At 36.5% G+C, this 25,760-nt stretch overlaps 1 protein-coding gene and 1 long non-coding RNA gene across 3 annotated transcripts; one reads left to right on the forward strand and one right to left on the reverse strand.

Annotated features, from left to right (window-relative positions):
* The first annotated feature begins 647 nt into the window (after window positions 1-647).
* Window positions 648-16,078, forward strand: scn2b (sodium channel, voltage-gated, type II, beta). Of its 2 annotated transcripts, XM_032545247.1 has the most exons (6): window positions 649-904; window positions 10,305-10,465; window positions 10,558-10,774; window positions 12,492-12,684; window positions 13,679-13,735; window positions 13,900-16,078. In XM_032545247.1, exons 1-5 carry the CDS (start codon window positions 829-831, stop codon window positions 13,689-13,691), a joined length of 660 nt encoding a protein of 219 aa, XP_032401138.1. In that variant the 5' UTR covers window positions 649-828; the 3' UTR covers window positions 13,692-13,735; window positions 13,900-16,078. The 2 variants fall into 2 exon arrangements, with proteins under 2 accessions (XP_032401139.1, XP_032401138.1); XM_032545248.1 differs by lacking the exons at window positions 13,679-13,735; window positions 13,900-16,078 and having other exon boundaries at window positions 648-904; window positions 12,492-12,688.
* A 518-nt stretch (window positions 16,079-16,596) lies between these two features.
* LOC116707738 (uncharacterized) lies at window positions 16,597-25,686 on the reverse strand. Its single transcript, XR_004336563.1, has 4 exons — window positions 25,676-25,686; window positions 24,303-24,309; window positions 24,241-24,247; window positions 16,597-16,744 (listed from the first exon to the last, which is right to left on the reverse strand). It is a non-coding gene; the product is annotated as an uncharacterized LOC116707738 (long non-coding RNA).
* Between the last annotated feature and the right edge of the window lie 74 nt (window positions 25,687-25,760).

A 25,760-nucleotide genomic window follows, 5' to 3' on the forward strand; every position in this document is an offset into this window, starting at 1 on the left:
TACGCACCTCTTCAACTGTATGACTTTGCTGAACTATGATATTCTGAAAACGACATGATCTGAAAATTATATTTAGAAATTTTTATGATGTTATTGATTTTATGCTTCTGATATGTTAATTCATAATTAATTTTAATTGGAGAACATCTATGGATATATTTCTAAACATACCCACAGATGTGTGCCATCTTGCTACGCTCTTCTTCTGTGTTGTGTAATGTGAAAACTCACTATTACACTATTGCCACGAAAAATCTCTCAGGAAAATATTTTGTTTTATTAACCATATCTGTTCAAAATTCGTAGGGCAGCCACCATGATGTTCGTCTAGGATGTCAGAATAGAATGTAAATATTATCAATAGGCAAAATATTATTATGTGACATTTAATTAATTATTTTTGTTTTCCCGTGAAGAAAATGTAAATTTCTGCTTAAAGACCAGATACATTCTGTCACACAGAGTTCCGGAAAAGTCAAGGGAAAAACATAAAATTACAATAACAGAAATTATTTTCTTATTTTGAGTTGTATGGTGTAGAAGCACACAAACAATTTCTCAAAAAATTTATTTCCAACCTCCAGGAGGAGACATTCTCCATCTTAGCATCTGCTCTCGCTTCTGTTCTCCATCAGGTAACGGACCGACAACCATAAGATCAACCGTTCCAAGGCTACAGACACTGCCAGCCATGTTCTGCCTCGAAAAATAAATTACTGGGGTTTTTTTAGCATTTAAACGCGCATACCAAGGTCAGTCTTGGGGGGGTATATTTAGTTTTTAATTTTTCCAATCACATAACAGGAGTTTAAGGGGAAGGATAATAAAATGTCTTCGCCCGAGCAGGAGATGAGGTCTGGCGTTCAGCTGGTGAGCGCGCTGCTGCTGCTGCTCTCGCTCTCTGGTAAGACGCAAAAACAGAAAAGCATTTCACATCCCGACGCCGATAATTAGCGGATCAATCAGTCAATACGATGGCGTGATCATTGTTTTTTTTTCACTGATATTTGCGTGTGCGTTTCATTAGAAGGCTATGTGGAGACAACAGATGGATAGATGGATGGGGTGAGGGTAAATGCAACATAAGACAATGCAACCGAATGAAGCCATTTTATTTAATTAACCGATAAGGCCAAACATTAAAACCCAGTTTCCCCTCCATTGCTCAACTGAGCTGATTTCTGACCCTAATCAAGGTCCATGTGCATAAATCACATCTTTATTTAGACTTGCAGTTGCACCGCGTTTAAATGCAATTGTGACGCACAGCATGGCAAAACATACTTGTGTAATGTTGTTTTCTAACATAACTGAATATGAATCCACTGCTGTTGCATAGAAACACACAATGGGATGAAGCAACGCAACAACACACTTGCTGTGTGTTATTACTCTGCATGTTTAGCCAGGGCCAGACCATGGCTGAATGGGGCCACACACACATTTTGCTAGGGAGCCCAATGTAGATAAGACTACTACTAAGCACAAAATGACCACTCAATGACCACTCTGTTTGCACAGAATTAATATATGAAAATTAGAGAAATCAACATTAAATCCTTTAAATTGACTGCATGTCAGTTAGTTTGCATTAGGCAGATTACAAGTCTCCAATCTTACACTTTTTCATTTTTCTGTGCTTGCTATCGCCAATTTGAGCAGTTTGACAGGTTTCTTTTCCACTAAAAGTTATTACTGACTTTTCTGTTCAGTCTGTCCTTCACTTCTTAATTGACATCAGGACTGCCATCTTCAACACATTTTAAAAGGCCTTCTCAATTTTATGACTTTCATGGCAGAAATAGGAGAAAACATTAAGGAAAGCATTTTCTAACTTGACAAACGTTATACCCTGTAACAACTACAGGTCTCATGTTCCTTGACTTACTCCCTGCTCAAATACCTGCAGATGTGGCATAATTTATGTTGTATTCTAATAGCTCAGACTTATTTATCTCCTTAAACCCAACTTCTCACTTTTTATAAAGTGGTAAAAGAGTTTCCATAAAAGAGATTGCTATGGTGGGTATGGAGAAATCTGTTCTTCCACTTTTGTTTGCCTCCAAAAAGAACGTCAGTGTTTCCTGCAAAGATGATCCTTAAAGAAAATATGCTCACTGCAAACTTTTTCCTGCAATACCAATACGCCACTACTCATGCATTCTGCAAATTTATATTAAAAAGATCATTTTTTGACTTGTACTACAAGCCTGGCAGGCCATTAGGCTTTTAATACACTGGGGGAAACAATGGCTTTAACTTACCTACACTCACATTTATGAACATGTCAAGTCTGGTTTCCATCTCCCATACCGAAACTGCCCTCATAAAAATCAACAATCTCCTGCTGGTAGCTGTGGTCTACCTTCTATTATCATCCTCCTGGATCTGAGTGTGACCTTGGATACAATTTCTCACTCCATCCTTGTCCACAGATTATTTTCAATTGGCATTGCTTGCCGCTCCTTGATTACTTTCATTCCTAGCTCTCCATTAAACTGATGTTCTTTTGTTCCCATCCTTCCCCTGTCCCAACCGGTGAGCCCCAGGGCTCTATCCTGGGACCACTAGTCTTTATCAATCTTCCTTTTGGCAATTCTGTGTAACAGTTAAATAAATGTTAAGCTTCAGACAATATTAGAATAGAAATATCTCTCATTGTGGTAGATACCAGCTCCCTCTTTCATGTAAAGCCAAATGCCACACTCCCACTCTCTTCCCCAACCTCCTGCTTATCTGAAGTACAATCCTGGTTCTTCTCCAACTTCCTTAAGCTAAATAGCGATGAAGCTGAGATCCTCCTTGTCGGAATCAAATCTGTAATATCCAAAGCTGACAGTTTCTACCAATTACTTGATAGTTCTGCATTCTCCCCTCACCTGAGATGAAAAGTCAGGATATTTTCCTCAACAGCACGCATCATTAATAAAACTCCCTCTTTTCACTACTTGACCTCTGTCTTACAGCAGCTCCACTGGCTCTTTGTCAAATTCAGAATACATTTCAACAATTTCCTGTATGCATTCAAGGTTATTCATCATAACTTTGTTCCTCCCTACTTTTCAGATCTCATTCATATTTGTACAGCTTTAGGGCTTCCTTCTCTATTCATTTTTCTCTTCCTTCTCCTTCATTCAGCACCATCTGGAGCAGAGCGAGAGAAAGCTCTGCTCCCAAATTCTGGAATTCTCTCCCTCCAGACAATATTGATACTCTGTTCAAATCCAAACTCAAACCTATCTAAGATTGCGTGCTTCCTGTGACTGCCTGTTCCTGTGTAACTGTTTATGTTTAGTGTTTTAATTTGTGTTTCCTGTTATTTGGCTTGTCCTGAAGTGCTTGAGTGCTTTAAAAACACTTCTAAATCGATTATTTTTATTCTGCTTTGGGCAACATAATTTAGCTGAAGAAAACAATGCAGTTAGGCAATTTATTCTAATGTTTTAAGGAGTACCCAGTGAGTTTACAGCCTTGTGCACAACCGAAGGCAGCTATCATTCAACAAGCAAACCTGTCTATTCATCTTCAATGAATGAACACATCGCTTTAATTATTCAGGGTATTCCTTCATAATTCTGTCTAGGCATTTCAATAACAAATTCAAACAACACCAAAGTTTTAGTATTGCCTGCAGTCAGAAATCAAAGTGGCTGATGGCAAAACTGTTGGATGAATTTGTTTTTCATGGTCATCATCTAAACTTTGCTTAGCAACTGCAGAGTCACAATTCCTCAGACAATACACTAGAGGGCAGCAGCACAAAGACATTGGCACAGTCAATAACTATTCATAACAGCAAGTCACTCAGCATATTTTCACATCATTGGGAATTGTGCACTTTTCAAATGTCATGGAAGTATTTTTGTAGTTGCTATTCATCATAGCCATTTATTTTTAGCAGGACGTAGGAACTTATACATGAAATTGGAAATTAGAGGATAGCTGGAAGATGTCTACTATACAGCAGAGAGGGGGTTTTGCATGATGCAGGAAGTAATGGTGTAACTTGTGGAGATGTATTTAAAAACAAAACAAAGAATTTGCTTCCTGTAGTTATTCATATCACATTTTTAAAAAGCAACATAAACGCCAGGCAAACAGAATGACATTAACTTGCTCTAAACAGTTCACACAAATGCTCCTTGACTCTGAACACTATGCTGCTTGTTTGAACTTTTAAGCTGTATTGTTGTAAAGTGCACCCTTTAAGATCTAGAATATATGACTAGCACCATCAGACATGGTTGTCAATAATGCATAGTATGCTTAAGGGGACATGGCGTGCCTTTGGCAGAAACTTCTTATTGCTTTAAACAAATTCTGTTTAGCTGTTATTGACATGGTAAAAACTAAGTCAGCGTGAAAATGAGGCCTTGTTTGTGCCTTCGCTGTTGCCTCCCCAACACTGTGGTAACATACAGACTGATGCATACCTTACCTGCACTTTTTGTATTAATATTTTAAAAGGGTTTGAGATTTAGCCTGTTGTATAGTAAAAATAACCCAAATGATTTCTCTGTTTCATACCTCCTTGGTAATCACCAAAAATCTGTTTTTTGTGTGTGCACTGGCCTCTGGGTGCTGCAATGTAGAAGATGCATGAGTTTTCTCCATAGTAGAGATAACTAAAGATTAGGACTGGTCGATATGACTGAAAAATTTATCACAGTACAAACATTTCATATCAGTCGATATCTAAAATTGTTGATTTGTTTTTTGTTTCAAATACCGAAAATGCTGCTAAACTAGTGATGTGATGTTTCCTCTTTTACCCACAACTCCCTCTTGAGCCGTTGTACTCATTTTCTCATTCCACTCCACCCTGATTTTATATATATATATATATATATATATATATATATATATATATATATATATATATATATGTATATATATATATATATATATATATATATATATATATATATATATATATATATAACTGCTTGTCTGCATAAAGTTTCATAGTAAAGCATTTTGTTTCAATACATTTCTCTTGACAACTTTCTTCATTTAACACAATCCTACTAAGTTTAATAATCTAAGTGAGCATCTGGCCCCATTTCTTCTTGACCAGGGCAGCCATTGAACAAATGTCACTGCAGCACAGAGTGGCAGTCACACTACCGTACTCATTCACTGGTTGCAATGACTCTCAACATTTTCAGCTCGGTGTCCCATACAAAACATTTTGATGTGAACACTGTTTCCCGCTGTGCAGTCAATACGTCACCGAGTATGCATCCACTGTCATGAAAATTTAAAAAATAATCTCTGCGTAGATGTGTCCGGTGGATGCCCGCTTTGAGTCCAGCTGGTCCGCCTGGAGTACACACAGACCTCTGAAGAGTGAAGTATGACTGAATATGTTGGGTGCAACGTGAAACTGCTAGCATGCATTTTGCACAATAAGTTATTGCTAGGTAACAAAAGAGTGAGAGAGTTAGTTGATGGCACCAATCCTTCTTAGCTGGGCTATGAGAAGTTGAGTGGCTAAAGGCTTTCACTTAACTATATCCCCCAGAATGCTGTGCGGTTCTTGATCGGAGTTCAGTCAAGTTATAAAAATTTTATCTGACCTATTTTGATCATGTGTCTGTCACAAAAGATGTTGTTACTGTTTTATAGTCCAGTTTTATATGTACAACAAGGCCAGCATAGATGAGATTTGAGTATTTTTGGTGTTAGGTTAAAGCACTCAGGTACTCACCACCCCTAATTGCCTACATTTAAATAATTGACATTGTCTTGAATTATCAACTTGCTCCAAGGCTCATATGTGTCTCTGTAATGGTCAGAGACATATAGACAAATATATCAAAGCTCTTTAGTCAGAGTAACTTCCAGGAACACAAGCCTGGTATATTTTGAATATATCTTCTTGTGTGATCTAGCAGTCTGTTTAAAAAGGCTAAAGACCGAATCAAACACTGGTAAAAATGTTTATTGTGAAGTTAAGGAGTGGCTTGTTTTAAACTCCTAGTCTTTAAGTACAATGCAGTACAAGTAATATTTTAACCCTCCTGTTATGTTCCGGGTCAAATTGACCCGTTTTAAAATTTACAAATTAAAAAAAAATAAATAGAAGCATTTTTTTTGCATGAAACGTTTTCTATTTGTCTTAATAGGTGCACTCTAGACATAAGTTGAAAATTTATTCATTTTACACATTTGTACCAAACCCTAGGTCTACTTTTTACATCGATACTGTTCGGGTCAATTTGACCCGGCAGTCAGGTTAAAGTGCAAAAAAAGATTTTAAAATGTCCAATTCTATATGTTTCCTTGCAGTTATGAACCATATTTCACCACACACACACTCACACACCAACACACGCAACCACACACACACAAGCCCACTTTCTCACTATTCTCTTTACTTCACTAGGAAACTGCGAGAAAGCAGGTGTTCACACAACCTTTGACGGGAATCTTTTCTGTTCCTGTGGACAAACTCCACCCACACTGAGTGGACACTCAGCAGAAGTGGAGAAAAACATAAATACTCTCTGCATGACTCATTTATCTTGATTTTAATCAGCGGGTCAATTTGACCCAGAACAGTATGTGTGTCTCAAGTTCAATTATAAAGATCACCCTTTGGTAAAAAAAAAAAAGTATAATATAAAATAATTTACCAAAGGTCAACTTCAAGGAAATTATTGTTTTTTTGTGTCTAGGTTTTTTTCATTGGACATTAAAAATCTAAATTCCATTTTTTATGTCCAAATGAGTAAATGAGCAGGTTGTCGTCATTGATCCTTAATTTCTGAGAAATAATAAAACATCATTGCACAAATATTGATTGAAATGGTTAGTATTGGAGTTAATAATCAGATACAAAAATGTTTTGGAGGAATTTTTTGGTTTCTGACACTATTGCATGATTAAACACTCCCTGGGTCAAATTGACCCACAAACATTTTTGCTGTACCCTAGAAACGAACATAACAGGAGGGTTAAACTATGGAAAAAATATATAAAAACAACTTTTTGTAAACAAAAGTAAGATGTTACACTTAAATTATGTCAGACAACTTGAGTACTAAAGAATTACACACAATGGGTGCATATTTCATCAGAACAGTTTTGTGCTGTCCTCATATGTCACTGCTACTGATGAAAATACAGGTGGAGTGATTTATTCTGTCTCTGCATACTTTACCGCAACCTGTCCAGTATCTGCAAATATCACAAAGTGATGACGCACCAATTTGAACCAATATATTTGCTTCAAATATGCCAGCCAGCTGTTTGTGCAAACTATTTGTCATCACTTCAGAGGCATAACACCTGCAGGGTGTGTTCAAAGCTCTTTTCCATGTTGATTCTGACAGAAAAGATAAACAGAAAATAGAAAACATGTACAGTTGAAACCACAAGATTACTTACATCAAATAAAAAGACACAAGCACCTTCTTTTCTCACCGTCTGAAGTTAAATATGACCAAACTTCTCTGGTTTTATGTGAGTGAAAATATACAATTAGCTAAACTTTAATTTTCCTTTACTTTTTTGCTGGAGTAGAATGTTATGGATTAATGAACATTTTGAGCAACAAATGTAAATGCATCCAATTGCAATCTTTCTCTTGGAGTAATGTGTTCTTCCTTGCTGAGTGGTCTTTCAGGCCATGTCAGGAAGGGACACACTTCACTGTGGATAATGACGCTGTCTCATCAGCTTCAGACAGCATCTTCACAAGGTCTTTGACTTTTGTTCTGGGGTTGATTTGCATATTTCAGTCTAAAACACATTCACCTCTGGGACACAGAAGCTAACGATTTAATTTCCTACTATGTCAAAAGCAGTTTGTTTGAGAGACATTCTCAAACAAACTGAGAATGTTTGTTTGAGAATGTTTGAGAGAATGTACCTCTGAATGAATGGAGACATTCAGAGGTATGCCTCCATTTTATTAGTTAACTTCCAAAGCCATGATGTCTTCAATTGATTGCTTAAAAACATAGTTATCATTCTGTATGCAAACTTCTGATTTTGAAACCTTTGAGAAATAAACCTCTGATGTAGTCATTCTCTCATTATTGTGGCATTTAGCAAATCTAAATAATTTAGATCATTCTAACTTACCTAAAACAAGAAAAGTTTGGGGTGATTTAATTTCATATAGTGAAGAAAAAAAGATTTATGTGTCATTTTATTTGATTTTTATATGTACCCTTTCAGTTTCAACTGTAAGCCCCAGCCTGAAATGGCTTCAAAGAGGCTGATTAGAAAAATCCAGGGGTTAACCCTCTTCATAATGTGAAGCATACAGAGGTCTATGAATTTCATTGGAAGTGAACATCACTTCAAATGACTGAGTTGAGTGGAGGTAAACTGCTGTTGAGTTTCCAGCTTCCCACTTCATTTAGGGTCCTGTGTCCTTGTACCAAAAAGTCCAGAGGCACCACCAGACAGTCTTTTTCTGACCTTTTCCAATTATGAAGCATAAAGAAGAACCAACTCAAAATATGCTGTCTCAAATGAAAAACAAAAAAAGCATCATTATTAGTGGAATCCCTTACTATGAAAATCCTGATGTGAAAGGGAAAAAAACAACATGTTACAGACCTGTCTTCTGATACAACTGAACATTTTAGAAATGCATAAGCTAAAGAAACGTAGGGAGTTCTGGAAAGTTCAGATGCTAATGGAGTGAGAGGGCTGAGAGCTTTAGAAAGCTTTCAGGATGGAGGTGAGACGAGGAAAGGAAGGTGGACAAAGATGGGGAGAGTAAAAAGGGAGAGGCAGAGGGAGGGAGGAGCCACATGAGGGGGCCTCACTGCAGTATTTCATGTTAGGAAGTCTCTGCATTTGCCTCCCTTTTTTACTAGCCACATGACTGCTGAGTCAGCAGGAGTCTGAACCAAAAGGTTTCTCGTGCTGTATAGCTGAGCTAAACTGACTGTAACAAGGGCACATATGTTTGCAGCACTTCACTTTGTGCAGTGCACTGACAGCGGTGTTTGCTTTAATGCATCACTGTGAGGTGTGTGTACATGTAGGCTTGTTTGCAAAGATGACATTGACATAGCACATTTAGAGAGGTGAGCTCACTGCTGATGATGCAGACCTAGAGGGTGAACTGTATGCATGTGTGTTTGTGTGTTAGAGTCCTCTAAAGTGCCCTGACCCATCACGTATGAAGGCGTGTGCATGTGTAAACTCTATATACTTCGAGTGGGTGGAAATGGGGGGTAGTGGGTTGTCTGACTGTGTGGTGCAGAGATGCAGGCTTATGAGTGGTGCAGCAGCTGTGGGAAGGGAGCCAGAAACACTCGACTGCAGAGGAGAGATTGGTGCAGAGTCCCATCGCACACAAACAACACAGCTGAGAGAACATGGGCTGGAGTGAGGTGGGGGTTGTGAGGAGGTCTGTGATGAGACAAAAGGCTTTCAGTAGAGGAACAAACTTGTACAGCTAACAATAATCTCAATTACTGTTAGTAATTACTTCTATTATCACAGGTAATCTTGAATTGGCATGCAGAGGTTTGGGTCACATAAAATATCTTGGATATCATTACTTAATAAATGACGATATATAAATGATATCATGTTAAACACATCTTTCTTTCAGTTCGAGTGTGCTTGGGGTTCTCCTGAACACTTAAGTTGGGAAGTTTGTTAATCCCCAGAGTCTATTTTGTATTTGTATATTTGTTCACAAGGATGAACCATGCTTCTGAAGCTCCACACAATATGTGTTAAGATTCACATCTTACTGAATAAGACCTAATCGCTTCATCTTGTCCAGGTTTAAAGGCTATTTAACACTTGCCTCATGATGATGTGACGAAAAATAAAATTTATCCTACTTACCACCTATGCTCGACCATTCCTTGTGTCTGAAGAGTAAAAGGAAGAAAACAATTACTTCACTTTTGCTACATTGTGAAAAAGCACCAGACAGTCAGTCATTCTTTGTTTAATTTAAGTTAGATTTTGCCAGTAAAAATATTGACTAAGGTTTTTCTGCAGTGAATTTGTACTATATGTTCTTTACATTCTGGCTTCCAGTTACATTCCAACATACTCCACTTTCATCTGAGTGCATTTGTGGGCCTGCCTGCCATCCATCTCACAGCGTACCTTGCCTCACACCTGATGGCTGATGGGCAGTATCCTGCAAGTTCACTGTTCTGCAGAACTGGCCAACCAGGCCCAACTCAACATAAGCTTTATGTTACGATGGCTGAACTACGGCTTTAAAATCAAAATCTTCATTTTTAAAAAGGCCACTAGTTTAAGAAATATTTTACCCCTATTTGAATCATTATTGTCATTTGTTTTTAAAACAGGTTGTTCGAGCATGGATGTTCTAGTGTCCAGTTACATCAATGCACTCAATGGGACAACTGTCACAATCCCCTGCACCTTCACTTCCTGCTACAAGATTGACCGGACCAAGTTTGCTATGAATTGGACTTACCAAGAGACCCTAAACAATACAGAGGAAAAGGTGAGCTGCCAAATCCTTAAATACATTAATACCAAGAATACTCGCCTTCAAAGATTAAACCTGGATTTAAGCCACACTTTCTTTTCCCTTAGTTCATGACTTATGATAAGAATAAAGGAATGCAACCAGTACCTTCAAACCGGTTTGGAGACAGGGTTGTGTTTTCTGGTAACCTGGAGAAGAATGACTTATCGATCACGCTACAGGACGTTCAACTGGAGGACGAGGGGCTTTACAACTGTTATGTGAGGAACCCCCCAGATCGCATCCAAGGACATGGTGTCATTAACTTCAATGTTGTCACAGAACGTAAGATGTTACATAATATTCTTCTGTAAATACATAAAGCATAACCCTGTTCAACTGTTTCCATACTTTTCAGCTAATGACATAAAACAACATGGGCAGTGGTTTGTATCTCCAACTATCACTGCTTGATGTAGACAGTTATTGAGCCTAAGTGACAATAAAAAACATCTGGCCTCACTCTATGGTTTTTACCCATGTATGGTGACTATATGTAATAATTAGAGAAAAAAATACTCTTAAAATTAATTTCTAAAATGAATTTTGTTTTCACATATCACCTTTACACCTCTAACTTTGTTCATCTTAACACCTAGGTCATAAACTATGGCTCTGCAGGACATATTTTTGTGGTTCATGCAATAAATGTTTGTACATTGCAAGAGTGGCAAAACTGCATTTTTAGATGATGTCAAACCTAAAAAAAAGTTACATTTACTTTCTGGGGTATTTCATTTGTACAGTGCTAATAAAAAATATGTACCCTTTTAAAGATTTTTTTGTAGGATCACATTTCAATATCAAACAAACATAATAAGACTAAGTACACAAAGCAGTTTATGAATGATGGACTCTTTGAGGGACAAAAGCTATCCAAACTAACCTGACCTTCTGTGCCTTCCTGTTATTATCAAATACATTTCATAAGATTTATCCAAGTCTTGTTACTGGAATTAAGATTTAATTTAAACAGATCCTGCTTAAGTGATTTGAAGTGAGATAAAAGATTTCAAAAAGCAACATAACATCTCCCAATATACGAAAATGTGAGCTTACATCTATCAAACTGGGAAGAGTTGTAATGTTATTTCAGAGGTTGTGGAACTCCAGCAAACCACATTTAGAAACATTATGCATAAATGAAGAAAATCTGGAACAATAGTGATCTTTAAGAAGAATGGCTGGCCTACAAAAATGACCACTTCAGAGTGCATCAAGAACTAACCAATGAATGGCACCGCACTCACAAGTCTACCCCTGGATGGCTGTAAAAAAATGAGGCTTTAGAATGGCCTTGCTTCGATAGAGTTGCTTTGGCATATTCTTAAACAGGCTGTTTATTCTTAAACAGCTAGTTTATGCTAGTTGTCAATTTAGGATGATGTAGCAATTGCTGTTGAACATAGGATCAGCTTGGTTTGGATATTTTTTTATAGAAATTACCATATGCATATTGTTTATGTCATATGGCTTTTTTTGATAATCAAAACATTTAATTATGATTGAAAGCAAAAGCTGATGAAATCATTAAGGAACCACTACTTTTCCACTGGACTGCTAGTTTTCAAATGCGACCTTTCAAACTTGGTCGCATTTGACCAAACGCGTCTGTTTTGTACAGACGCTTATAAAACAGCGTCTGTTTTGTACGCTGCAGACGGGTACAAAACATTACTTTACATTTTTCATGACAGAATAATTTTCATGTGTATACACGCAATTCAAATAACATTAGTGTCTGAATGTGTCTGTTTTCCTGGAGATTTGAGATCTACTTGTGATGAGTCAGCTTTTTACTTATTAATGACTAACAAGAAGTTGAACTTCGTGCATCACTCCTGCTCTTCCACACACATACACACACACAACCCACATCATATACAGGCTAACTCAACAGCACTTTCTTTCCACTTGTTTAATCAGAGCTTTTAGCAAGCGCTGCACTTGACTCCATTCTTTGTCTGCAAGAAAAGTTAACTCTCTCCTCTCCTTCTCTCAGTTCCCCCTCCAAGAGATTCAACCATTGCTGTTGCTATTGGGGCATCAGTGGGGGGAGCTTTAGCTCTGCTAATCCTTTCAATGGTGGTGGTGAAATGTCTTCGCCGACATCGGAAGCAAGAACTGATTTCAGAGGAAAAGATGGAAGAGGAGGGAAAGCTCGAGCCTGAAGCTGTTGCAGAGGAGGGAACCAAGTAAGAAATCAGAACATAAAATTGCTAATTTAAAAACTGAAGCAGCTTCATTGTCAAAGAAGAAGCTTTTAATCCATCAAATCTGTTAGTGCCATAATCAAATCTATTGTGGTTCAGCAGCACCTGCACTATGTGGATTTGCTACTTAAAAAATGTAATTCAGCTGTGCGCACTCTAAGCCAGGACAACCATTAGTTCTACTGTATATCAGATTAGATACGTATAGAAGCTTGAAGGGGAAGTATTATGTACTCTTCAGGCACAAAGTGCTATTTTATAGCATATCATGTACCTATGCTACCTTTAGTTGTTATAAAAATTCTGTATATATTTCATAGAACTTTAAAAAGCATTTGACTTTGCAATTTAACGCCTTTTCCTTGTGAAGTGACAATGTTAAAAGTTGAATGCGGAATTAAACATTTTGTAAAACACAGTAGCCCAACATTATTTCCAAACACAACCAAACAAAAACACTGAAAGTCAGATTTAGTTAGCCTCCATGTTTCTTGTGAACAACATCTCAGCTATAGTTTGCAAACATTGCGCATCCTTATCATGTTGAGTTGACGGTGGCTCAACGGGATGAGTAGTGGTGTTTAAATAGGAGAGTTGCTGGTTCAATTTCAGTTTATCCCTCTGCCATTTGTTGATGTACTGCCTGGATATATCTGTGTATGACTGTTTAATACATTTGAATGACTGTTGCTCAAGGGATCTGATTGATCAGTATGTCTAAAAAAGTACAAGACAAATTTAATGAATTTATGTAGACACTTTTTAACCAAATTTTGCCACTGTGTAAACAAAAAGTGACGTTATATATTTTTTTAAATTTGACAGTGGAGTTTGGGTCTGAAAGGAATATGTATAGTTTAACTTTCATTGTACAGAAAAAAAACACGTTCCTAAGTTTAACACTTAGGAAACTACCAAAAACAAAATTGCTTACTGCTAAAATGTCATGTTTTCCTTCTCTTTTACTTTATTTCAGATTACCACAGTAGTCTGAACCAGTCTCTGGATCTTTGACTTCCTGCTCCTTGTTTTGGTAAATAGATGTAATAAACATATCAAGATGAGTTTTTTTATTGAGCAATAACTTATTTTTCCTAATTTGGGTTTTATCTTGAGGTTTGTGCATGCTGATGTTGTGCCTATATGAATTGGTTTCTAAAATCATAATGTTCTTTCTCTTCTCTTTTTTTATTTCAGAGCTGTGCACCATCTCCTTCCGAAACTATAGTAACCACTGCTTGAATCATCTCACTGGCCAAACCTATTTGCATGTGTCTGTCTTTGTGTGTCACATGCACAAAAGAGAGAAAATCTTGTGTTTGTAAGGACTGAATGTATTGATGTACATGTACATATTCATCAATGAAATGGCTGTTTTTAGCTTTCTTCCTTTAATCATGGACTAAAAACTCCTGAATTAGTTTATCTATATTTCCAAGATTTCATCAACAATAATAATGCATTTCCTGATATTCCCACATCCTCTTTCCCACCATTGTCAGGTCAATACTCGATAAGTTATAATTTACAAATGAGATTTCAACATGACAATATTTTTGCTCTTCCTTTGATTTTTCCAGCCTACACTACAGTAGTCTGGGAATGTTACATCTTATAGCAGATATACATTTTGGTATTTCATTCCCAAATTAGCTAAATTAGATATACAAACTTCCAACCACTAGATGGTTCCAATATGATTTTTGGTATGTGTTGCATATGCATCGACTGTTAATAGTGGTACACATAAATCACCTTGGCTGTAGGGTAATTTGAGTCAAATTCAAGAAAATAGTGTTTGAGGACTCAAAGCCGGTTAAAAGTCACTAGAATGCAATAACACCGAAATAACATATCTTTTGGCTAAAAAATTACAATGTATGTATTTATTTATTGTTCTTTATTTTATAGTTCTCAAAGTTTACAGCAGAGTCTGAGGCATTACGTTCAGGTAAGGTAGATCAAGGTAGATCAAGCCAAATGAAGAAAACCAAGATTTATTTTAATCCAGAAGCACTGCTGTTCAGATAAGACAAATTTCACAAGTACTTCAGAACAATAAATAGAGGTTTACAAAGCAGGCTAAAAGATTATTGGTGGTAAAAATGGCACTTTATGTTACCATAAACTGTTTTCAACCTCAAATTTTAGATTGTATTGCAATTTTAAGGAGAACAAATAAAAACATCGAAAGCTGTAATCTTACCAATGTCTGGTGATAGGCTTATGAAGGCAAAATGTTGATATTTTGAATTTACATAATATAAGCCCAAGGGATCCTACATTGTGCTCAGCTAAGCTTTTTTCAGTTCATGTCTAGTCATAGCTAATGCAGTTAGCGTTAGTATTGCTGACCGGCTGTAACTACAGCCGGTCAGCAGCTGCTTGACAGCTCAGCCAAACTATGTTTTTGTTCCAGTAATGTCTACTTATGTCTGAGCCAGAGATTATTCTTGAACATTCCAACAATTGCGAACTTTTGACAAATCGGATGCCTTTATTCATTTGGCCTTTTGAGAGGAGACAATTTGTTGTCACAGTGGAAAAAGCACAAATACAGCTAATCACATTTGCATCACATTTAATCAAGTTAATGATTATGGTACGCTCTTCGCACTCTCACCTTTATCTTTGAGTCTTTAAATTGTTTAAGTGAAATAGACTTCTTACCTTTGTTAGATATTTAAAAAATAAAAATAATTTTAAAAGAGTACAGAAAAACTCCAGAGGTGCACTGTGTCTAATATAGGAGCGTTGAAGGTGGCATTTTAATGACGCTACTACAGTCAGCGGGAAAGAAGCAATAATAGGAAGAGACTAAAACTTTTTGGACCTGTATGCACTGTCTTCTTTCATTGTCACTTTTTATTAATTGCCTTTGTTAATGTTCATTGAGAGGTTAATGATACATTAATGTTTTTTATGTAATAAGTGACCTGGTTGATATTATATGAGTTGTGGTTCAGAGCACTTTATCAGATTTAATACAAACAGCAAAACAATGTCTATGATATTTCTGGTGAAGATTATTATTATTTATTATTTTATATTATTACATCATGGCCTAAACCCACCATACAAAAAATTCCCTTAAAGTTAGGGTAATTATTTTATAAAAGGAAATATAGATCTGGACAAATGTGTTGACTGTCTTGTAAAGTTTTATATGAAGTCTAGAAGAAAATGAGCTTTTCCTGCAGGAATATGACCTTGTACTGACAAAAACAACCTCTATTTTGAATACATGGATGCAGTGGGAAACATATTATAGGATTATTCCCATAGTAGTAAATACAGTTAAGTTATTAATACTAATTGCAAATTTAGATATGAACTTTATTTATGATACTAAACAAAAAAAGGCTCTCTCAAAATATAACAAAACAGTCTAAAAGATGATTCCTATAAATACTGTCCATCTTTTTACAAGGCATTTTGACCATTTATCTTTAGTAATGAACCTCAAGTTATCACTGTAATCTTGAGCTCACTTTAATATCAGATTTAAATTGAGTCTCTGGCTGAGCCACTCTGAAACATTAACTTTCAGGCAGAAGAAATGTTGGTAAAATTATTGCTTTTCTTGAACTAACTCTACCCCACAGATGTTCTCTGGGATTTAGATTGTGGTATCCGTGGAAGAAAGATTCTTTTGTGTACAGTAAATTATTTCTGTGCTTTGAAACCAATTTTTAACTTTCTGGTAGAGTCCAAAAGATTCTTATTAAAAATATTTTGGTATTTCAATAAGTTCAGAAGAGAAACGGGCTAAATGGATGTCAGATCCTCTACTGTATTTGAGTGTGAACAGAGTGATATGTATTTTTTGTTTAATGACAAAGGGTGATTGTTGTTGAAAGGTTTGATTTCGGTCTCTTGAATTTAGCCAATTGGAAACATTAACATTTGTGATTAAAAAGTTTTTTTTTCCAGCACTCACACAACTAATTAACATGTACATAGTGTCTGACTTTCTTTGGACTAGTGATTTTGTCAAAAACAACTATTTACCTCCCTTCATATAAATTACTAAAATAAATTACTAAAACTAAAACTACAGTACTGTCTACTGTAGTAGTGTCTACAGTAGACAGTAGACACTACTGTCTACTGTCATAGACAGTAGTGTCTGTCTATGACAGACACTACTGCAACAAAAGATGCATTTATTTTAGGCCTTTTTGCAGAACTTTACAAGAGTTCCTTAGAAAACACACATTTGTATGTGACAACTGATTTTACACAGTTATTTAAAAAACAAAACAACTTTAGAATATAAACTTACTATAATATTACCTGGAGGTTCACTGAATTGAACAGTCACATTATCATTTCACTCAAAATTATTCTCATTTGTTCTTCCAGGAATGAGAAATATGTAGTGTCAGATGAAGTGAAATATTCAAAACCAGATTACTTTTTTTTGCCAGCCAGAAACATATCAAACAAAAAAATGTAAATTGCGCCCACAATCATGTTTCATAATGGTGTTAATAAATGTCGTAAAATTTTATAAAGGTCAGGAAATAAAGACACATAAAGAACGGTTATTTAGTAATAACAATGCATATCAGGGACCCATAAGATCTTAGTACTAGCAGTGGTAATTTTACAAAACAATACCAAATAATGAACAGCAAAATGTTTTACATTCTGTTGATTAACTGACTGGAAAGACAGTGTAGTGCTAATAAACCTGCTTATCTGTGAGATTTAATTATCCACCAAAGCTAGTAAAATTTATTGTTTTGGCAGCTGAAGCATGCACATTTTAAAGCACTGCCATAAATGCATGTCACATTCCACATATCAAAAGAAATATCTAATATGAAGATAACACTTCTTTTTGATATAAAGACACATAGCGATGTGAGTCACAGCATGTTTGCTTCAGCAGTCAGTGGTGCAGTTTATCACTCTTTGTAAATTTCTTATTTATTTTTTTGACATGCATTAGCTGCACATATAATTTAGTGTCAGTAACTTATGTGCACTTTATTGTGATTAGTTTGCCTCTTGTAACTGTTACCTATGAAACTGAATATATTTGAAAATATTTTAAAAATCCTATGAGCTATAGCTATTGTTTATTTATTTTTAAAGACTGAAATAAAATGAGATTCATTGCAAAAAATCAGAAATGTATAAAATACTTGTGAAGTTCAGCTGGTAATAAGATATGGCAAGAAAATGTGAGCCAGGGGAAACTGGATTTGCAAAAGAGCAAATAGTTTAAACTTTACTGTTAGATTTGAAAAACTTGAACTGCAGTTCTAAGGGAAAAAAACAAGAGTTCAGTAGCTAAGATTAAAATAATCCTAGCTTCCTTGATTGATAGATTCTAAATGTTTTTATTACGAAGCCACTCCTCTAAGTATAGAAATAAAGACAAGCAGTTTAATAGCTGGTACACCCAGCTATTATATTTAGTAACTTTATGTAATATCGACTGTTGTTCCATTAGAATCATCTTGGAACTATATGGTATCTTGTTGATGTCACTTGCTTATTAGCTGAATCTCAGTGATTTCTTGTTTTCTTGGGGTAAGGTGAAGTTTGGAGTTTAATAATAAGTCATTTTGGAGCTGTTTTTTACAGGAAGAGAACATACTTTTCCATGGAGAGAAAATCTATGAGTGCAATACAAAAAACAACAGAATTGTACACAATAAAAGAGAGCAGCTTTCTTTCCCCCCTATTTTTATGTAAAAACAATAGTAGAAAAGGTTGGGAAAATCTATTACTTGAAAAGTGGGTTGAACGTATGTATTTAAATTTGCACATTATGATATAACATTGATATAGTCTTAATTACATGCAGTTTTCAAATACATCTAATTAACATTAGACAACTGAGCTGTTAGCAATCAGTACAGAGCTGTGATTTGTTGACATGTTGAATCGTTTCTGCAGAGTTGTTTCAGTAGGAAAAACTCCAATTTGTGTTAGCTTAAAGACATCGCTTCCAGTGTATCCACGCATGTTCTGTAGATCAGCTGGGGATGGCAGAATATTATGTGGAGTAAAAGATTGTCTATAATGGCTGTATGATGTCATATACCATACTGTTTATGATGGGATGTCTTGTATTTCCATGCAGAAAGAAATAAAAAAATAAAAGAAAAAATATTATTACTACGATAAAAATTTTTGGTTTTGTATTATTGTATCTCATCTCTGGCAATGAATTTCCACAAACTATTTTTATTTTCACTTTGAATGTTACTTGACACCAAGGTAATGCTTGACTTGTGCTGCTTCTAAATAAGTTCCATCACATAATTAGAATGAAGATTAAGAAACATTCCTGTGATCATGTATTGTTACAAACACACCACTAGTTTCTCATGATACTCATGATGTTCAGTATTAAGCTAACTATCCTGGCCATTAACTTCCTGTGCAATTCCACTAAAAATAAAACAAAACAAAACACCAAATTCTTGCTTCCAGCACAGTCTGGGCTTTCTCCCCTTGACTTTGATTGTCTTCAGTAGATTTTTTTTACTTGGCCAATCAGCGAAAAGAAGGAGAAGTTGTGAATGATGGCGTTGATTTTGTAGTGAGCCTGTAGTTTTAGCATCAGCAGTGAAGGAAGTGAACGAAGCCGTTCAGTCCGTGTTGGCCACGCTTCCTAATATTGACTTAACATTAACAGCTGTAGCTTGGCTTTTTCTTACAGTGGAGGATGGTTGTTTACAGCGCAGAGAATTTTCAGTAAGTTTCTTATTGTCGAATTATTGGCAAATTACATACGTTACCGGCAAACATTAGCTATTGGATCAAATTTAAACTTCAATAGAGCCCACGCCTCCAGGAAGCAGTCCTTTCTCAATAGTCTCTGTCTCTGTTCAGAGCCTAGACCCTCTGAACAGGGCAAATAGCATAGGGGCTGATTTTTACCAGACTAAGCTAACCAATATTCAGTTCCAGATGACTGGAAATATTTGTGCATTATGCTAAAGCAATATTATGTACCCAATTCAGTCCTGTTTTGTTTTTTTTTCTTAACTATAAGCATTTATGTCCTTTGAAAGAGAAAATTGCACAAACAAAAATATAATTGCTGTAATTAAATAAATGAAATTCATCTAGACTCCACAAACAGGTCAATCTCTTTAGTGAGATGCTATTTTTCTTCCCCCAAACTGGTTACAGAGCTAAACCAGAACCGACGACTTTGTAGTACTGTCTTTCTATTCCCATAAGCTAAATACTGGGTCAAAATAACTATGTTAAAAACCAATTGATGTTTAAAACAATATTTATACATTTTCCTTAAACAGGTATAGTATGATAAATACTACATTAACCCTCTGATGCATAAGTGGGTCCTTTTTGACCCGGTGAGGTAATCTTTTTGCAATATCTTTGTAATGAAAAGTTTTCATCACTTCATATTCCAGGTATTCCTCAACAAACATGTTATTGATATCATGCAATTAACATTTTTAATTTACCTTTTACACATTTAAGACATGTCATGTTTTATATTACTATCCCATTCTTCCATAAGTGGGTCCAAAATGACCCGCATTCATTTCCTATGGAATTTAATGGGAATCTTTGTTTCTTACCACCTGTCACTGTCAGGAAACCATTTTTTTTGTGAACCATACACACTGAGTCCTAAGTGTCACCTCTGAGTAATAATATTTTACACAGCAAGAACTCTGACATATAAGGATAATCTTTGTTTTAACCTCACAAATGTGTTGGTGTGTGTGGGGGCGTGTGCGTGTGTGTGGGTGTGTCGATCATCAGTGCTGTGACAGTGTTATTGTCACGAATCAACATATTAGCCTTCTTTGAAGTTAGCTAACACTAGTCATCTATCCAACTACCTAACATTACTGCCTATACTGTGTATATAATATGTGTATTATTTGTGTGTGCATGTCGGCGTGTGTCTCTGTGTGTGTCTGACACCCTGGATAAAAAAACCAAAAGAGAAAATGTGTTGAATGACATGCAAAATCTGTTGATCAATGTGTTCAAGGTTCTTTATTTTATTATCTCAATAAATAAAATAAAAATGTATAGCTATATAAATAAATGCATAAATAAATGAGCTGAAAAAGAATAGAGTGCCTTCTCCAGGTCGGGGAGGATGTCCTGCCCCAAGTGGAGCTGGAGATCGACAGACAGATTGGTGCAGCGTCTGCAGTGAAGCAGGCGCTGCACAGTCTGTCGAGGTGAAGAGAGAGCTGAGACAAAAAGCGAAGCTCTTGATTAACCGGTCTAAGTTTCTACCCTCATCTATGATCATGAGCTTTGGGTCATGTCCAAAAGAACGAGGTCATGGATACAAGCGGCCGAAATTAGTGTTCGTTTTTTAGGGTGTCTGGGCTGTCCTTTTGAGAGAGAAGCTCAGATATTCAGCAGGAGGGAATCAGAGTAGAGCAGCTGCTCCTTCATGTCGAGAGGAGCTAGTTGAGGTGGCATCTGGTTAGGATGCCTCCTAGACGCCTCTCTGGTGAAATGTTCCGGGTACGTCCCACCGGAAGGAGACCCAGAGGAAGACCCAGGACACGCTGGAGGGACTATGTTTCTCAGCTGGCCTAGGAACGTCTTGGATTCCCCCGTAGGAGCCGGAACAAGTGGCTGGGGAGAGCAAAGTCTGGACCACCCTACTTAGGCTGCTGACCCCGCAACCCAACCCAGAATAAATGGAAAAAGATGAATGGATGGATGGATGGGTAAATAAATGCACACACATACATACATACACTCACATGCATGATACACACAGCACCATAGAATACAGAGGGCAATGTTAGCTAGCTTGGTTAGCTAGCTAGTTTCAAGAAATGTGCTCTTTCTATCCCCTCTTCCCCCCCTGCCTACCCCCACACACCCACACACACATAATGGACACTGACATTGTTCCAACATTGCTGTTGGAAAATTGCTGTTGTTGTCATTTTGTTTTAAAAATGTTCTACAAATCATCACAAATGTTCTACAAATTGTTCTAAAAACGTTTTAAAAAGTGAAAAATGAAAATATTTCAAACATGAAATAATTCTTGTGTGAAATAAAACACAGCAGAAAGTATCATACTAAACATTATTTTGAATCAAAATGACAAAAGTAGCATAAAAACACATTGATTTAAACACAGGTCCAAAAAGACCCACTCGTGGAAGACTGTATAGTCAATATGTCATGCATCAGAGGGTTAATTGAATTAAACGTGTCCCTGCCTGAAAAAAGCCTGCAAGTGGTTAATGACGGTCACTAATTTGGGAGTCTAAAAGTTTAGTGTGTAGTTTAATTCAATTCAATTCAAAAATACTTTATTGATCCCAAGGGGAAAGTAAGGGACATTACTGTGTGATGGATTCCTTCACATTGCATAAAAACTTGCTATCGGGTTGAAAATAAGACACGATACGGTTGGTGTTTGCACGTTATTGGTAAGACCTTTACTGGTGCATCAATAAGCATTCAGAGAGAGCTCTGAGTTTTCTGTCTGTTCTAAGGAGGAACAAAGCAGTCGGTGAGGCTGGGAAGATTTATTTTTGTGCTGGTAGTTTATCAAACTCGGAGGTTCAATGAGTAGAGTTGTGTGGCAACAGTGGCCTATTGTCCATGATCTGTACCTAAAACACACCAGCATTGATTGGTGATATGATAATTATAGGGGGGACTGGCTATGCTGACCTCATATGAATATTACAACCTTTTTACAACCATAGCAATGACAATACTCCAAAAATATTGCAGTGCCAAGAAAAAGCATTTGCATTATTTGTATGTTGCTTTTTTTGTCAAAGCTGACTCTTAAATAAAATGAGTAAATTTCTTTATATAGCCAATACAAACACTTTGTATTGTTGCTGAAAATATGCTATATACATAAAAATTACCTTTACCTCTATCTAAATTTTCTATTTAGTTCAATTCGGTATATTTGTACAGCACCAGTTCCCAACAGATGTAAGATACTATATAAACAAGTTATTTGTATTTTCCAATTGATCCTAGTTATCAAACAGTGCAGTACGCTCAATTATTTAAAGTAGTTTTAACAGTTTCTAAGGAAAACCAGCAGATTGCATCAAGCCATTAATGTGCAGTGTTTTTCCTCCTGAATAAGCACAGAGCAACAGCAGAAAATCAACTGCGTTGAGTCGCTGACTTTACAGTAATTCTTCATACTGAGCACTCAGGTAACGACAGTAACAACAAAAAACTGATCTTTAACAGGAAAAAAACTCCAGCTTCAAACCTCCATTCTTATTTCCTTTAATAAGGAGAAAAGGTTCATCCTGGGCTTGTGAAAACATATAATTATCCCCTTTGCTAAATAGCTAAATAACTTTGAGTCACCGTTTTTTGGGTTCAATATAACTGGTGACCAGGCCTGATTACGACCAGACACGTAGAATAAAAACTTAAATAGAATCTTTGGAAATATGAAACAGTCGTAAATCTTCGTAGGAATGACTAATCTACCAAAATTAGACCAAGAGCACATTTATGACTCAGCCACAAGATCTCAAAAACTCCACAATATCTAAAGACCAGTAGTTCTTGCCTAAGTTATAGTCAATGCTTATGAGTTTGCTCATTCAAAATCTCAAATTCAAAGAGGTCAACAATGTGAGTGAAAAGTATTCAGATGAACAATAAAAGGCATGGTTATAAAATCAATAATCATTAGACAACTTCGGAGTCCTGCTGGGTGTGAACTTTTATGCATAGTGTTCATAATCTAACAGTAAGAAAGAGACTTGGCAAAAATTAAATCTCCATTGCAGACTAAAAAGACAACAAAGAGAACATTTTGAAGTGACCTAGTCAAGGTAGATTGCAAAATAAATCATCATTTGACAACTAATTGTATTAACTCTGGTTATCTTTATTTGATATTAAAAATTACTTGCTGATCGTGAGTTTGAAACCAGCAGTAAAACAGAAATGTGTAAGGGGGGCATGTACTTCTTCAGGACACTATGCTATCGGCATGATATAAGACTACTGGGGTCAAGGACAAACCATAAAACAGGTAAGTAGAAGACAATCCTCTCTGCCAAAGCCTCAGGAAGAAAACAATTTTAGGGTTTTGCTGATAAAACAAATAACTTTATATCAAAGAAAAGATAGCTGTGACTTTCATATTGCATCAGTCTAAATGCTACAGACTGGACCAACAGCACAGGTGCACAAGAAAAGTAGGACAGTCCACAGACATCAGTTTGATGAAGAGAGTGCAAAAAAAAAAAAAACCTAAGCATGAATTTGAAGCGACCAACATAAATTATGCACATGAAAAAAAGATGCCATACTTCACAAGAAAATACGTCACTCTATATTGAAATGTAAATATAGGTGTAGCTGTCATTACACAGCAAATTCCAGTGTTTTAACTGAATTATGTAATAAAAGAAGAATTCCCATCTCCTATCACCCTTCGTCTGAACATGCACAGACACCCTGCAATATAATACATTGACATCCTTTTGCCAAAACCTTTTGAGTACAAGGTAAATTACAGGCGTTTTTTAAATAAGTTCAAATCAAACCTCCAACTATGAATCTACAGCTGCATAGTCTGCAGATTTTTCTCATATGTCAGCACTAACATTGAGCACTTTACAACTTCAACATCCAAAGTAGGTTTGAGAGTGCACTAACCATTAAACTTCTGATCTGCTCTTAATGTTGGACAGGACTCACCTCTGGTTGTTGTTTCCCATCGGCAGATACACAAAACTACAGATACAAACACAAAAGAAACACAGGACTGTGGTACAAAAAAGAAGACACACAAAAAAGAACAACTGCCAATATGATTATTGGCACTGAAAAAAATGAAATGAGGTAAAAAAAATAAAAAAAAACAGTATTAAGAAATACATAGAGTGACAGACCGATCGTCCCAGAGAAATAAAAGAAGAACAAATGAAAAAGACAGGGAAAAAGAGGCCCACCCTACTTGTTCTCAGATGCCTTCTGAAATCTGCTCACTCACCGGTTGGCGTTAAGAAAAAGAGACAGAGGAAAGGGGGAGGAGATAGCGAAGGTCGAAGTGTGGGGTGATGTGAAGGTTAATCAAGGAGGTGCAGATGGTGAGAAATGAAGGTATGAGGGGAAAAAAAGGAAAGTGCTGCAACTCTCTGAGCAAGTAGCTGTATACGGGCCAGCTCATCTGGTCGGCTTCACTGCAGCATTTCGCTGCTTTGGCCGTCCCAGAAACAGCTCCTCGACTCTCTACATCTCTCCGCCTCTAAACTCACCTCCCTCCTCTTCCTCCTGTCATCTCTCCTCCCCTGGCTCTAGTTGCCTCCATCCCCCCCACACTTCATGCTGCCCTGTCCACCCTTCTTTTTTTTTGTACCCATTCTGTCTTTACCCTGAACTCTTATTTTCCCCTTCTGACTCATATCATCCACTCTTGATCTTTTAATGATTTTTTCCCATCACTTAACATCCTTTTATACATAGGCTCCAAGGTCATCCTGTCAAGAGACAGGTGTTCACAGGCGACTGAGTCTGTGTCAGTATGAATATGCAAAGACAAATGCTCCCTCATTATTATGTGCAAGCATTTTACTGTCTTTATCTTTGTTATGCCAAGTGTTAGTACAATATAATATGTTTAGTTTCACCTTGTGTCTGCAAAATTGCCTTGTGAGCTGCAAAAGGTAGTAAAGCATTCATGTCAGCATCTATCACTGCACTCCAAATACGCTTGAACTTGGAAATGACATTAAACTCCAAGAGATGGATTACCTGACAACTTACGGATGTGTGAGCTCGGAAGGTCATGAAAAAAAGCAAAGAAGAAAGTGCCTTAAAAAAGTATTAGCCTGGCCACTGGCTTCCTACCTACCATTCAGGTAGGTAGGATTGTAATCTTCCTTCTAAGCACAGTCTAGACTTCTCCCATTAATTTGGATTCTTCTGGTAGAATTTCAACCAGGCCAATCAGCAAACAAAAGTTGAAGTTTCAAACAATGACAACAACTTTCTATGCTCTTTTAGAATAGTAGTCTGCCTGCAGATTTAGCATTGGAGAAAGTCAAACAAGGTATTCAGTCCGTGTTGAC

Source organism: Xiphophorus hellerii, chromosome 18 (genome assembly GCF_003331165.1).
Source record: "Xiphophorus hellerii strain 12219 chromosome 18, Xiphophorus_hellerii-4.1, whole genome shotgun sequence".
Classification (NCBI taxonomy): domain Eukaryota; kingdom Metazoa; phylum Chordata; class Actinopteri; order Cyprinodontiformes; family Poeciliidae; genus Xiphophorus; species Xiphophorus hellerii.